Source organism: Solenopsis invicta, chromosome 3 (assembly GCF_016802725.1).
Source record: "Solenopsis invicta isolate M01_SB chromosome 3, UNIL_Sinv_3.0, whole genome shotgun sequence".
Classification (NCBI taxonomy): Eukaryota; Metazoa; Arthropoda; class Insecta; order Hymenoptera; family Formicidae; genus Solenopsis; species Solenopsis invicta.
In genome coordinates, this window is record NC_052666.1 from 29,543,885 (window position 1) to 29,559,253 (window position 15,369).

The window sequence follows — 15,369 nt, forward strand, 5'->3', positions numbered from 1 at the left end:
AGGTTACTGGCACATTTCGCTGCAGGCAAAAGCGTGTAGATGACCTGGATGGTAATTTTTTTTGCAATGCATTTTTCGCATATATTCAGGAGAAATCAACGAGAGAGAGAGAGAGAGAGAGAGAGAGAGAGAGAGAGAGAGGAGATTTTATAGTATAAAAAGAAAAAAGCTATTAGGGACCGCAGCAAATGCAATAACTTTGTACTCTCTTAAATTAAATGTAATATATATACATCTTGTTGTATACATATGCAAAATTTAAGCTCATATTAACTATTCCGTTATCGGTTATCATACAAATAACGAACTAAAGTGATGCAATAACTAGTTCGGGGCTATCATCCATTTCGATAACGAGCGACGAGAAGCGACTCATTTGCACATAATAGCCTACCTTTGCACGAGCACGCGCGATAATGTCCTCCTCCTGTAGTTTCTTGCGTATATATTCGGCGGCCTGCACCATCCCCTTGTGACCGAACCAGTCCTCCCTCGGCGGCGACAAAGGCAACATCTCGCCTTCGGCGTTTAGGTCAGTCAGTACGTCCTTCATGCTTAAGGTCCCTCGTATACTGATCACAATCTATGTATTGTGTGTAATAGAAACGTGTGATTGGAGCATACGAATGGAAAGGATAGAAAAAGAAATGATGAAAATTGCTAAATCGCTAATAACTTTGAAGAAAAATGTAAAAGTCGTAGAGACGATGAAACAGTAAAAAAATAATATAATGAATCGACGTTAATATTGATACAAAAAGTCAAAAAATTCGTTAATTAATTCTTCTGCAATTGAGGAAAATAATGATTTCATTATCTTCGACCACAATTAGCATCTTATAGTTGATTCTGTTGATCCGTCTTTATCGTGTCAAGTGTGCTTCATTGTAAATTAATCAGAGGTATCGATAGAAAGTAAACATCGTCTCTTTGTTTAAAGAAGCTAATGCAGCTCCGCAACGATTAACGAACGATACTCGAGATAAACCGCGTCGACAGCGACAAACCTTTCTCTTCGTATAATCGAGCGCGACGAAGAACGGTGTCTCGCCAACGTCAACGTGGAAGGTCGCATAGACGACTTCGATCTCCCCCAAGTCGAGCATTCTGCTCAGGGCGGCGTAATTGCACCGGCAGCAATTGTCCTCGACGATCGCCGTGTCCTCGTGACGAGTGCCGCACGGAAGGCAGCAGCAACATTGCAATCTGCGCGCGTAAAGGGGAAGATAAACAAGATAAAGCAGAGACAACGTCGCGGCCAATGAGTTTACGTGGATGAAGCGACATAGAGAGAGAAACAGGCGTGTCATACTGTGTCGTATACGCGAAAATACTGACACATAGTGAGAAGTAAAGCGGAGAGCGCACAACACATTTTCTAAATTGATAATTTTTTCCGATTAAACAGATTTGCTCCATTTTATTCTGCAAAATTACCATTACGCTTCGCAGTTATTCATATTTCGATGTATTGACTATGATTGATACCGATTTAATATCCTTAAACTTCTCTTTTCGTACTCCCTTATATGCTTTTTTTCTCATGATACTTTTCTACGTCATATAATATATATGTTATTTTTCCATACATCAAAGTTTTCCTACATTACTTTTTGCTTGCGTCGCAGTAAACTCAAAGTTTGCAATATACTTAATAAGTTTTATCCCGTTACGATATGTGAAAAGAATAAACGAATTTATGATACTCAAACCTATAAAGAATGGAATATATTTTTATAAAGATGATAATCAACAATATACACTGAAAGAGAAAGTTACTAAATTTTAATAAATATTTGTTTGAATAGTTGCAATGAAATATTTACTAAATGTAAACAAATATTTATTTAGTACAGTACAGGGTGTTCATTCAAAATTTGTACACCCATTCCATGAAAATTCCAGGATTTTCCAGGAATTTTTATCAAAATTCCAAGTTAAATTAGAAAATTTTTGAATGCAGCTTTAAAATAAATTTATTTTATTCCACACGCACTTTTTGACATACTTTAAATATGTAATCACAAAAGACACTTAAAATTTGAATATTAAATTAGAGAAAGTAATGAAAAGAAACAACATCAATTCAACTAATATCATACAAAAGCAAAAATCGCGAAGAATGCGATATATATCGCCTTGTAACTTCAGAGTGTCCATTCAAAATTTGTACACCCATTCCATGAAAATTCCAGGATTTTTCAGGAATTTTTATCAAAATTCCAGGTAAGATTAAAGAATTTTTGAATACAGCTTTGAAATAAATTTATTTTATTCCACACGCACTTTTTAACATACTTTAAATATGTCATATATTTTATTCACAAAAAAGACACTTAAGACTTGAATATTAAATTAGAGAATGTACTAAAAGGAAACAATATCAACTAATGCCATACAATAATCTGTCTACAATATGTATATTGATCTAGCTATCAGAAGTACAGAATTCGAAAAATAATAAAACATACTACGCTAATTTAGCATAGATAAGAAATATTATATTAATTGAATAATTATATATTGAGAAACAAAAGAATTAATATTGAGTAATTAATTATACAAGTCTTTGGTAATAAAATAAGACTCAAGAGTCATAAAACTTTTTCGCAAAAACTTAAACATTCAGATGTAAAATTTGCAAACTACAAAAAATATTTAACACAAATCTCTTTCAAGAAAACATAGTTTGAAAACTATATAAACATAACTTATTTAAAATTGTAATAACAAACGTAATTTATATATTTAAAAAAAAGCTAAATAATATTTACATATAATTATTTATATATAATTTATATATAATTTCAGTGAACTAGATTTAATAAAATGTAAAAAATTATTTTGTCAGAAATATATAAATTTAAAATTTACAAGTAAAACTTCAAAAAATTCTAGAATTAATGATCAAATAATTTTCAGGAAAATCCAGGATTCCAGGGGGTATAATCTGAAATCTATGACTTTTCAGGATTTTCCAGGTTTTTTCAGGTAATAGACACTCTGGTACAAAAACTACTAATTTAACTATAAATTTTTTTTTTAAACCTTTATGTACAGTAAGTAAATATTTTATCGCAACTATATTTAAACAAATATTTATTAAAATTTAATGATTCTTTTCTCATTCTGTAAAAGTGTAATCCTTTAAAATTAAAAATCTTACTTGCCGATAATACTTCGCGCAAAACTGCTATACTTTATTATAGTTGAAGAATGAGTATTACACGATAATATGACGAACTTCAAAGCCTCAAAGTTACCTAGTGCATAACTGGCAGAGTTGGGTGGAGGGATCGACGAGAAACATGGGCCAACCGTAGGCGGCGAGGGCGAAGTGCATATAGTGAATAGCCAGCTGGAAATGGCCCAGATCGCCGTCTTCCGTCAGGGACAGGAACTTTGTGCGTGGAGTGACCGGCACTCCCGACAGGAACTCGTACGTATCGTTCTTGCGCTGCTTCACTATCAATTCGCGCTCGATCTTTTGAAATTTCCTGAGCAGCACCAGACCTGCTACCACGTCCGATGGCACCACATCCAGGTCGCGGAAGAAATCGCTCAACAACCGGGCAATGTCGGCAAACGAGTTCTGCGAACAGTAACACATCGTTCTTCCTGTCAGAATAAAACTCGCATTTCGCGAGCAACATATAATTTCTCTTGAAAACTAAAATTTAATTTTTCTTTAGGAATATTCAATTTAACCTTATTCAATTGCTTGCTCCGCTCTAATTCAATTTATTAAATAATCAATTTTCTCTATTTTATTTTAAAATTAAAATTAATAGATAACTTGTGTAAACTTGAAAACGTATAATATTTAAAAAATCACACACGAAGTATCAGAAGATCCAGCTATGACCGAATAGTTCATCGGTTCTCCTTTTCTTCAAAAATATCTTTTTAATTTCGTTGAATTAAAAAATTTGAATATAATAAATAATAAAATATATTGTCATTATAATTTTAAGAAATGCATTTTTATAGATGCAGATTTCTTTTTACATCTATTTCTGTATTAGTCGTGAAGGTTCATTCTTCCAGATATCTTCTCTATTAACTAAACTTTTCTTACTACTCACTCGATTGCGATCGGAATTACCCATGCAGCAGAACAACAATCTGCACCTATTGTCCCAGCTGTCTTGGTAGGCACGTATGACTTTTCTGCAACAAAAGATGTAAATTGCGTGTTTAGAACATTCGGATACTCTTCAAAGACGTTAATGTTAAATCTAGATGGCCATAAAGAAACCAAGCGGGAAGAAGTTTCGCCATGGCGAAACATAAAATGGATCAGCGTCGCGGTTATTACGATGAAAAAACCGCAACGCTGCTTGGATACATTTAGAAATGGAAACGCACTTTTTTCCAAGAGCCTTTTTCCGCAAAGTAATCTTACTCATTCGAGTTCTGTCCGCTTTCTTGAGTTTTATTCGCAATAAAGCTAGATTCAAGTCTACGTTTATCATTGAAGGCTATAAAGAGTGGAAGGTAAAATGAAAATGAGATCTCGAATCAATTTCCTCTGTCTCTCATCAGAAAAATACGTGAGAATATGTGGAATATTGCTCGATGTTTTATGCAATTCATAATTACGAGGAGCATAAAACTGCAAAGAGAATGAAGAAAATTCTCGCAGGGAAAACTGAGAAAGAAAAAAAAAACGCTATCCCCTACATTCACGCTGAAACGGACGCAATGCGCAAAATGTGAATAAGAAATTGCGAAATACTTTCGCGTATAAGAGGACTTACCGTTGTCGCCAATTTCGACTTCTACTGCCGCTGCGCTTATAATGCAATCTTGCCCCCCTCGATTCCGCCTCCCTCATGCTGCGCTGATACTTCTTCATCTTCACCCAGGACCTGCCAGCGGTATCGTACGTGCACCAAATGGTCACCGTCATCAACGCCAGCAGGCACCAGTTCGATATCACCAAACCTATTTGGCGTGCACAATTCAAATCGATTTCGCGTTTTGCGACGTATTTTTTTAACAGTCGAAAATTAAATTTTATATAAAATAGCAAACGCAATAATTTTGAGTAAAGCGTGAAGCACACACTGTTGCATAGCTGCATAATCATATGCATAAGAAAATTGATTGGTCCATTTCCTTATGCATATGAGGAATTACGTAATTTCGATAAAGTTGCATAATTTTTTTATATTTACAGGATTAATTGTGTAAATTCATTGAATTTTTTTACAGTGTAGGTATATTGTCGATACTTGGTGCAATGTACAGCTTTGCTTCGCGATTAATTTATGAATTTTTAATTACGCCACGGAAAAATGGGACTTTTGAATATGCAGAACTTACCTAGCATAACATCTTTAGCTTGGTCCACTGGACAGGTTTGATAATAACGCACTAGCCATGTAACACCTGCGCACAGCCATCCGATCTCCACCAGCACTAAGACTAGAAACAAATCCCCGTAAAAAAAAACTCCCTACCATTTTAATCTCACCTTTTTTCCACCTCAATTCAGATCCAAGCGAAATGGCGCTCTTAATTTAACCGGGGGAAATTTTTTAAATAAAAGTGAAAGAAGGGCTGAGCAAAGAGGCTGTCCCGAGAAATTTTAAAATATTATCTCTCGCTACTAAGCGCCTCTTTACGTTGTTTGAGCGAATGCTCTCTTACAATAAACGAGGAAGCACGCCTGTCACGCCGACACGTCGACATCGCGTTGGATAGAAAAGATTGAAGCTATCGACGACATTGCAACTTACAAAAGCTTTCTTCGATGCCGCGGAGCTCGCAATGGCGCGTATCGGCGTATGTCTTCCGAAGTAGAAACGCACGATCGAGAGGATGGTAAGCGGATTTCCGCAGTGAAACAAACACAGTTGACCCAGTTGCGACAATAAACGTGACTGTCGATCTGAGATGCTTTCAAATCACGTGGGATTAATAGATTCGACATATGTGATACGTTGTCACATCGAATTTTAATCCGACAGTAAAAAAAAATAAAAAAAAAACTAGTTATAACTCTTTAAAGCTTTAATCACAAGAGGTTTAAATTCAAGTTTGATACACGGCTTTATGAAACCTATCAAGTTTAAAGTACGCATACGTGCGATAAAACTTCAATTTTTTTTCTCCTTCTCTATGTACAATTTAATCTATTGCACATGCAGTATATTTCTTTATCTGATGTTTTCAATATAAGTTGCAACTTGTATCAAAGTTCTCCTCATCGGTCAATGGCCCTGAGTAAATTGGACAAATTTCTGTTCATTAGTACATCGACGGAGGTCTTCAACAAAGGTCGAGACCCGTATTAAAGATACCGAATAAAGAAATCTACGGAGAATCAAGTTTTACATGTAAAGAACAAATAAAAAGAAACATTTTATCATCACATGTCTCAGGCATTATATCTTATATTTACGAGTTGTAACAAACAAGTCAATTTTAATTTTAATAAGTTTAAATTTGTCAGAGACAATATCATTAGGATTAAATGTGATGATAATATCTCTTTCGATTAAACGTATTCAAATAACCGCTAGACACGCGAAGGAATTAAAAATAAAACGCAATGGCTGGAAAATGAGAAAAAATAATTGGCCGATTAATTTGGCTCTTTAGAATTCAATATCTCGCGTCACTTTATTTACGTCGGTCGACGTTAAATTATAATTGAATCGCGAATTCAATTCGCGCGGATTTCGCGCAATTTAACGATACTGCGATGAAAAATAAATCACGAGAAGCAGGAAAGGCGCTTAAGTAAAAATGAGGACAGTGCGTATTAAAATATGTGCACAAGTCAAAACAACTCTCGTCTCGCACAAAACGTGAAAAAAAAGAGAAAGAGAGAAAAAAAGAAAAAAAAATATTCGGATATAAAATTAGAGCTAAAATTAAAGAAATATTAGTAGCGAAAAATTGAAACGTGTTACACATTTACACATGATACGCGGCACGATAAGGGATGTTACACAACATGTAGCACGACAAATATTATGTTTGTCATCAAACCATTCCATCAATATGTTTCATGTTGACAATCTCTCAATATTGATCCACAAAAATTTAATAATATTGCCGATAGGCAACATCGACATATCGAGAATAGATACCGATCACGAGCGATTATAAAAGATTTGCATTGCATGAAATATTATACGATCAAGTGCTTCTTTGCAACTTTGTTTTTCTCTTTTTACGAAATGGTTCTCTTGTTAAAGAAAAAAAAAAAAGGAACGATAAATCGAGACAAAGTACATAAAATAAAACAATAAAAAATTCATGCTCTCTGGAGTGAAATGCATCGTTTGCAAAACACGGCGCTACGAATTTTATTTCTTCTCGCCATTTCCACTTGCCATTCCGATCGAGATGTAGTAACATGGATTAACAGTGAGTACACGGTAAAGCTACTCACACAGTCGAATGTAAAGAATGTATTGCATCGGCGCTCTCGCCGTTGTGTCTAGGATGCTGCCCCTCGTCGCCAGGAAGCAGATGGAGAATTCCACCGCCATGCAGGCCACGAAAAGACCTTCATATCCGATCACGTAGTCCCACAGGAGAAGAATGCAGGTATCGCTACGATCCCACTCGAGAATTCCCAATAGAACGCCCAGCACTGTCAACCTGTGAATTCATAAAGAAATCCCTTTAAAGCGCTGGAATTTGCGAAGTAAATGCACCTAAACAGCTAGTGCTCGGCGATAAATAAAAGCGCGATTAAAAGGAAACGTTTCTTTCTCTGAAATTACGTGTTGATAGTGTTTAAACTGCAATCTTGAAAAAAAAACACACACACAGAGATGTATGCCTAATTTTTATATATTTCAAGACATCAATAATTTTGTGACGTCAACAAATCATTTTATTGTTAAAAAAGTTCAAATTATAAATTTAAAAAAAAGTAAAATTATATAACTATCTAAATATACTTCCGGATGTTTGGAAAGAGATCTAATTGTTTGTGCAAAGACTTCCGATCGTTACGTAACCTTTGCTATTATACAGTCTATTATGTAACGATGGTAAGATATCGAGCTCGTTGTTCGCACTAATAATCAGAATACGCTTTCGATTACATCATCGACGACTACAGATAGATAAATAGACAAAGTCGGTGCAACCTTTGGCAAATGGTCGACGATGCGAAAGTTTGCACAGATATTCGAACTTTGCTGAATCGCAGCTTTTTGTTGCAGCCAGAGCATAAATCATCTTTGCGGCACGTGCTAGAGGATGATAGAACTGTTCGGGACTTTCGATGGACCGTGCAATGAATGCAACCGCATGGAACTGCATCGAGAAGCTTTCAAGCGGTTTCATCAACCGGAAGCTCCATTTAGCAAACACTAGACAAATGATTTTCGACACGGTGTTTTCTGGTCGTTAGAAGGCCGTCAGAAAAACGCAAGGAAAATTAATTCCATGCTAAAAAAAAAAAAAATATTGGTATAAATATTCCGCAGATATTGGAAAAGTTGAATTTTATTTTAATTCATTTATATCGAGGAACTAGAACTTGAAGTGTATTGATTATTCATAACTGCACGTTAAATTTTTGTATTGAATACATTAAAGCTATGACCATCTTTTTATTATTATCGGAAATTGAACAACGATATATATTATACAATATACAATATATATTATTATACATATATAAAATCTGGATCATTAATAATAATTTAGAATTAAGCTTGAAAAACATCTGAATAATTAACTCTTCGTAAACCACGTGGGAATTTTTAAAACTCACAAATTTTTCGACTTTGAATTATTCAGTCGATTTTGCCGGACAAATTTGGATAGGTGTAAAAAACAATAAAAAACGCTTCAGGTCACCGAGAAACTTGACGCTTTTATGATAGCTGTCGTTTGACTAACGGTGGTGGAGAAATCACTCAATGTTCAGCTCAAGAGCACACACAACGTCATTTGAACAACCGTAGAACAAAAGCGTGATAAATAAAACTTAATTAAATAAAACTGGAAATCCAGCGTAAATAAAAGCTATGGAGCAGTAGAAACTGAGTTTGAATAAGAGTTATCATTTTTAAAAAATGTTTGTAAATTACGAAAGCACTGCTCCATACCTTTTATTTTTATCCCGAATTTTCGACCGTATTTAATTAACGCATATTTAATTAAGCTCTATTTAATGCATCACGCTTTTATTCTACAGTTTTTAAAATGTAGAATGACGTAGTGTGTGCTTTTAAACGTCAATGAGTACGTGATTCCCTCAGCCAAGATTTCTTTGCCAGATCCTACATAATTCTACAGTCACATTCTTAAATGTCGAGAGAGTACATCAGAATATATCTTCAGACCTTTTCAGAGTTTAAAAACAAAACCGTCCTTCCGTTAATTAACCGGATAACCTAAATGGTGAAAATCAGAATGGTCTATGCGGAATTACGTTAAATATGAAATAAAAAAATAAAAATTGAAAGAAAGAACTCTACATATGTACCCAGCGTGATTAATTCTGTCTATGGAGAAATTTTCCAAACTAAACAGTCGCTATTTTTCTACATACTCGCAGTTCATGATTAATGTAACGATTAGAGCTTATTGGTCCTTACATTGATCATAAACTGTAAATATGTAGAAAAGTAGCAACTTTTCAGTTTGGAAAATTTCTCCATGGACAGAATCAAACACGCTGGGTGTACATATTTATGATACTACAGTAAAATATTACTGAGATTATCAATAACGTCGACCTCTAATTGTAAGTAAAAATCAATATAGACCTCTGTCGCAGACGAGATCTCGTCTATATCCTACTAATATTTTTTCTTCGAGATATCAAGAATACGTTTGCTCAGATAATGGCAGCCCTTTCAAACTGAACGATAGTGATACCGTACATGCATACAATATACATATACATATACATCTACATATACATACATACACACATATATATATATATATATATATATACATGTACATACATACATACATACATACATACATACATACATACATACATACATACATACATACATACATACATACATACATACATACACACATACATACATACATACATACATACATACATACATGTGTGTGTGTGTGTGTGTGTGTGTGTGTGTATGTGTGTGTGCACACACACAACACACACTAGAATATACCATCATATTTCGCGTGGTTTCGCACTATGCGGCACTATGCGGCTACGATGCTCGGTCAACGAACAAGTCTCGAATGTACGTTCCGGATGAAATGCCTCATCGTTCGTGCCTCGTTGACACGTGCAGGACACATATCAGCCGGAAGACGTGTTCCCCACGACACGTAAAATATGTCTTCTCGAAGTTGTTTAGACACCTATCGACCGCACTTCGCATGTAAAGCTTATTTTAAACGATCTATATTTTGCAGGGATGTCGGTCTAGCGTGGTTACGAAACGCTTGAGCATTAGAAAAAATTGCAAATTTAATTACATCTTTAACCGCGAATATGCGCGTAAAAATAATGAAATGATACGAGATAAGTCTTATGGAAAGCAAAACGTTCATACCTTTGGATTAAAATATTAATAATTTCACTGATATTTTTTTCCACACGTGAGAGCTTTAATTATATATTACGTGTAATAAAACTCTCTCTTCAATTTCAAACATATAAAATTTCACACCGAACAAAAATACAAATGCATCCGAATAGTTGGACACAATGGGACATCTTTTTATGCAACCACAGTCGTGCCGGGACGTGGCACGTGTCGCATAAAGTGAAAGAATCGACCATAATGCGACCGAAAGAATCTAAGGCATAGCGAGACAAAGAGAAAGAAACAAAGAAGGATTGAAAAATCGAGCAGAAAAGGGGCTAAAGAAAGAGAAGGAAATGCTACGGGGGGAACGGGAGACAGCAGCAGACTGGGCACGAGGCAGAGGGTCGTTAGAACGTTGGATGCGGCGTGATGGTTTCGTATCGATTTACCTCGTAGCCGGCTTTTCTACCGTTTCTATCACGGTCCGCGTCGTTTCTCGTCTCTTCTAGGCTCGACACACGCACCCCGAGAAAAAAATCCAAAACCGAATCTCGCTCTTCGCGACCCTACGCCGAGGCGAATGAAGAGGGTGCTACGGATATTTCTCTCGAGCACCACGGAGATTTTCGTTTAGTTTTTTTTTTTGCACGAAAATCTAATTCAATCCTTAACCGGCGAGTAATAAAGGTATATCATATAACTGGAGCATCCTACTCCCCCTTTTCGTGCTAAAAATAGCTCGTCTGTTAAGAGCGAGCTTGCGACAGAAACAAACGAGCGGATACCAAGAAAACAAATAGAAACACATTTAAAACAAAAAGGAAATAAAAAATAGGTTTATCGAACACTTATAAATAACAATAAAGTATAAACGGGATGTAGCCCGATACCTTTGTACCTCTCGAGCTGCAGCTTAGGAAGATCGCCAAAGAATACTTTTTTAATAGAGGCAAGGGTAAAACAAGAATTTATGTATTCTATAGAATATGAAATTATATGGGAAAGTCTCTTGTTATATAAGATGTAAACTGCGCCTTGTCTGCGGACGGCGGTGTAAACGAAATTGCGGCAACCAGAAACTTCGCATTTTGTTGGCAATTTATATTCCGCTAACTTTCCTGATATTTGCATCGCGGCCTTCGGCCTTGCTATGGTCTCGGCTGGTTTCGCACCCTTCGAACTCCGAGGAGATGTCAATTTACACAATCACTGGTTCGATTATCCAAGCACGTAATTTATTCAAGTACGCAATTTATGTAAGTATTTACATCAACCTTTTTAAAAAGTTTTTCTTTGAATGTAAAATAATTTCAATAATGCAGCTTTCTTCTATGCTTAAACTGCGTTTCAAAATTTAATAAAACTATCTTGAAAAAAGTAAAAAAAAAAAAAATATATATATATATAAAATTTAATTCTTTGACATTCAATGCGAAATTCAATGTCCAATAAAAATATGTAACAGCATTATGTATTTTAATATCACTGTAGAACATTTCAACATTTCTGTATATTTTCAGAGGACGAAGCATTTTCAAAGGTAAATTAGATAAATATTAAATTAAAATATGGCAAAACTAATTAAAAGTGAAAAAAGCTTAGTACAGAAAATTTCACCACATTGCTATACGATAATTTTTATGCGGCATATTTTATATGTAATATTATTACATGATGTAATTTTCATCTAACGCGACTGTACAAGTTACATAGTTAGCCGCTTAATAAACTTGTTTGAGATATATCAGTGCAGAATATAATAGTGACAATGTTTCAGTCCCTATTCAACGTTGACTTTATGTACAGCGCAGTCTAGCGCTATTGTATATTGTGACTTCCAAAGTGCCATCGTGAAAAGCAACAGAATACACATGACGCTATATGTAATGTTTGAGTCATGTCACGGATAAACGCATTCAAATGTGCAGAAACTCTTAAATCAATTCCGAGCGTTGTAGACAGATGTTAATTATAACAGTTATACTTTAAATTAATATCGCGGCATTTAAGAAGAAACAATTTAAGACAATCATTAAATTCTATTATAGTTCAAAATTAAATTGTGCTTTTGCACTACAATCAAACAGTTACAACAAGTGATTAACAAAGCGCGAACTTTCATGAAAATTTTGACAGTGAAATCAAAACGACTACTAATTGTCACTGCAGGATATAAAGAAAATGTCGAAAGAGATCCCTTGCGGGAACGGTATTATTTTAATTGACAGGAAAAATGTCAAGATAGCGACAGTGAAAACGAGTTGGCGTATGCGTGGCCGGCCTGCAGAAAAACGCGGTCCAATTTAATAACGTGGCCTGTTCCTTCAACGAGATATCTCATTAGCGTATCTCGTAAAAAAACTTACACGCATGAAAAATTCCCTACTGGTCTCGTACTTTCTCAAAGCTCACTACTGCCCACTCTCTCACAAAATCGTGCGGAAAGTGCCTTCTTTAAAATCTGTGTTAAATTTACCGGATAAACTTCGCAGTTTCTGTGACATTATATTCTTCTGCTCCTCTAATATTAAAAATTAACACTTGAAAATTCTTGCTGAGATTCCTTTAAAGTAGTTTAAACAGTTTTTACTACACAGACTTGGATTATTAACGATTTGTAGAGTCCCGGTTCGCATTACAGATTTACCGTGCGTCGGATCTAATCTTTTCATAATTTTTCAAGAGAAAGATAATATGCTCGATAATATCTTGAGCGTTGACCATGTAAAAAGGCGCCCGTCGTAACGTCTGCTCTTCACTCTCTCAAAAGACGTTCTCGATAATCCCGTGAAATCAGGTCAATGGGCGCAGAAATTCAATACTAATATAATCCCCGTGTTATCCACTATCGATTCACTTTTAAATATTTATAAAAAGATATTAACAAGATTAACGAGATTTTATTTGTTTTATGTATAAATTTGAGAATGATTGAAGTTGAAGAAATTATATTTTCGAATTGCGAATATTTTCTATGATAAACCGAGCGAGTAATATTGAGTGGAAAAGACGAAACTACATTTATAATTAGCCGAGCAAGTTTCGTGGCAGCTGTATCGTTGAATTTCACGGATGAGAAGTTTAAGAGAAGGTTCTTAGTACTTGGAACGTACAGCCAAGTGCCGGGGAAAGATATAGAGGGTGCCACTAACACGCGGGTAATCTCAGTTCTCGCATCTTCATTCCGAAACTGAAACAATCAATATGTTGTATGACCGAGGAAGCGAATGAGATGAGAAAAGATAAATCGGAGCCCTCGGCAACACGTCTTTCTATTTCCGAGCCGCGGAATGATATCGGACATTCCAATTCCGAAGATGTTTCTATATTCGAGCTACGCGATATATAACTTGAAATCCATTAATTTGAAACCGTCGTCGATTTTTGCTTCGAAAGTAAACGGCGTGAGGATACGTATCGATAATGACAAGGAAACAACCCTCTGGTTGATCGTGTTCAGAGGGAAACTTTTTTGTCCTCTAACTTTCGTTTGAAACATTTTTCAAAAAACGCTCTCTCTCTCTCTCTCTCTCTCTCGTTCTTCGTTTCTTACTTTCGATTTTTATTTCTTTTTGCTTTTCTGTCATTATTCTGCGCGAAACACTGTTTATCTTTACTTATTGTTAGTCTTTTATTTTTATCATATTCTTTTTACTATGTATTAATGTATCTACTGCTTTGCGTTCTTAGAGGGCTTGTCCTAGAACGCCAATAAACGCTTTGTCTGTCTGTCTGTTTCTTTCAACTTGGAAAAAATCGACGTATCACTTAAAACAAATCGCTCTTTTCTACAAGATAAGAATGATGGGAAATACATACAATTTTTATAATAACGTTTTTTTATTATAACAACGTCGACGTCTTTCTACACGTTTTCGCGTGTGGTTTAACAAGCTTCTCTTTACGCTCGCGAAAACAGAAACGCCATTTTCGCGAGATGCATGTGTAATTATAATAACGCGGATTAATTCTCGCCGAGGAGGTAGTTTTGAGGTATTTGCGCTGCGGGCGCACGTGGCGCAATGCCGCAGTGCCCGGCAATTGTGACCTTTGACATTTAAACGCGGAAACGGTTCTCATATCCGCTTGAGGAGAGAGACCTCGATACCGAACCCGCAGAGTTAATGGTAGAGAAGACCCGCTGAATTAAACATCGTATTTTTAAGCGTCGTCGCGAATTCGCACTTTGACGGAAAGGATCGTTCTGTTTTTATGGAGTCATAAACAGTTATAAATTGGCGACCGACGGCATAGATACAAGGATAAACGCGAGCGACGCTCTAAATCCGCCACGATTCTAATTTGATTAGCTGTCGCGAATAGACAACACGTAGCTTTTAGCGCGACGAGCAGATATTGTATCAGGATTGTGCTGTATTTTGTACGTACGTATTGCCGCGTAAATTTTTTTTAATGGTACATAACGTCTTGAATCAAGTGCGACGGAGTTAAGATGCTAAAGTTCGAAACGAGTTCAATAATCGTATCCGATGCTCGCAATCAAACGTGACATCGGGCAATGGTGCGCGAAAATCGAAATAGTGTGCGATGAAAATCCACTACCGCGAGCGTAACCGTGCGCGATTTCACACGCGATGGAGACTGCAATCTCGGAAAAAGCAATCTCGGTGTATAAATTCGTCGATTGATCGCTGCGACAAAGGAAATAAAGGTCGGAAATAAGCGAAGATACAATTTTGCGGAATGGTGTAACGGAGGTCCATTGCGCGTTTCCTTCTCTACTGCCGACATTTGTCAAAAATTGTCGACATGTTAAGAAATGATACAGCGGTAGACGAAATTTATTCCACTAGTATATTCTATTTGTCAACGACACTGGTCCAGTTGTCTCTCGGTGTAAAACGCT

General features: G+C 35.9%; 1 protein-coding gene across 4 annotated transcripts in view; it reads right to left on the reverse strand.

Annotated features, from left to right (window-relative positions):
- LOC105199443 (diacylglycerol lipase-alpha) overlaps window positions 1-15,369 on the reverse strand; it is a 49,011-nt gene that overhangs the window by 13,137 nt on the left and 20,505 nt on the right. For all 4 annotated transcript variants that reach the window (XM_026133825.2, XM_011166577.3, XM_011166578.3 and 1 more), the window contains 7 exons: window positions 7,409-7,620; window positions 5,329-5,430; window positions 4,761-4,947; window positions 4,086-4,170; window positions 3,264-3,592; window positions 1,008-1,206; window positions 395-583 (listed from right to left, as the gene is read on the reverse strand). In XM_026133825.2, the coding sequence (XP_025989610.1) occupies window positions 395-583; window positions 1,008-1,206; window positions 3,264-3,592; window positions 4,086-4,170; window positions 4,761-4,947; window positions 5,329-5,430; window positions 7,409-7,620 (1,303 nt within the window). The remainder of the gene's footprint in view (window positions 1-394; window positions 584-1,007; window positions 1,207-3,263; window positions 3,593-4,085; window positions 4,171-4,760; window positions 4,948-5,328; window positions 5,431-7,408; window positions 7,621-15,369) is intronic.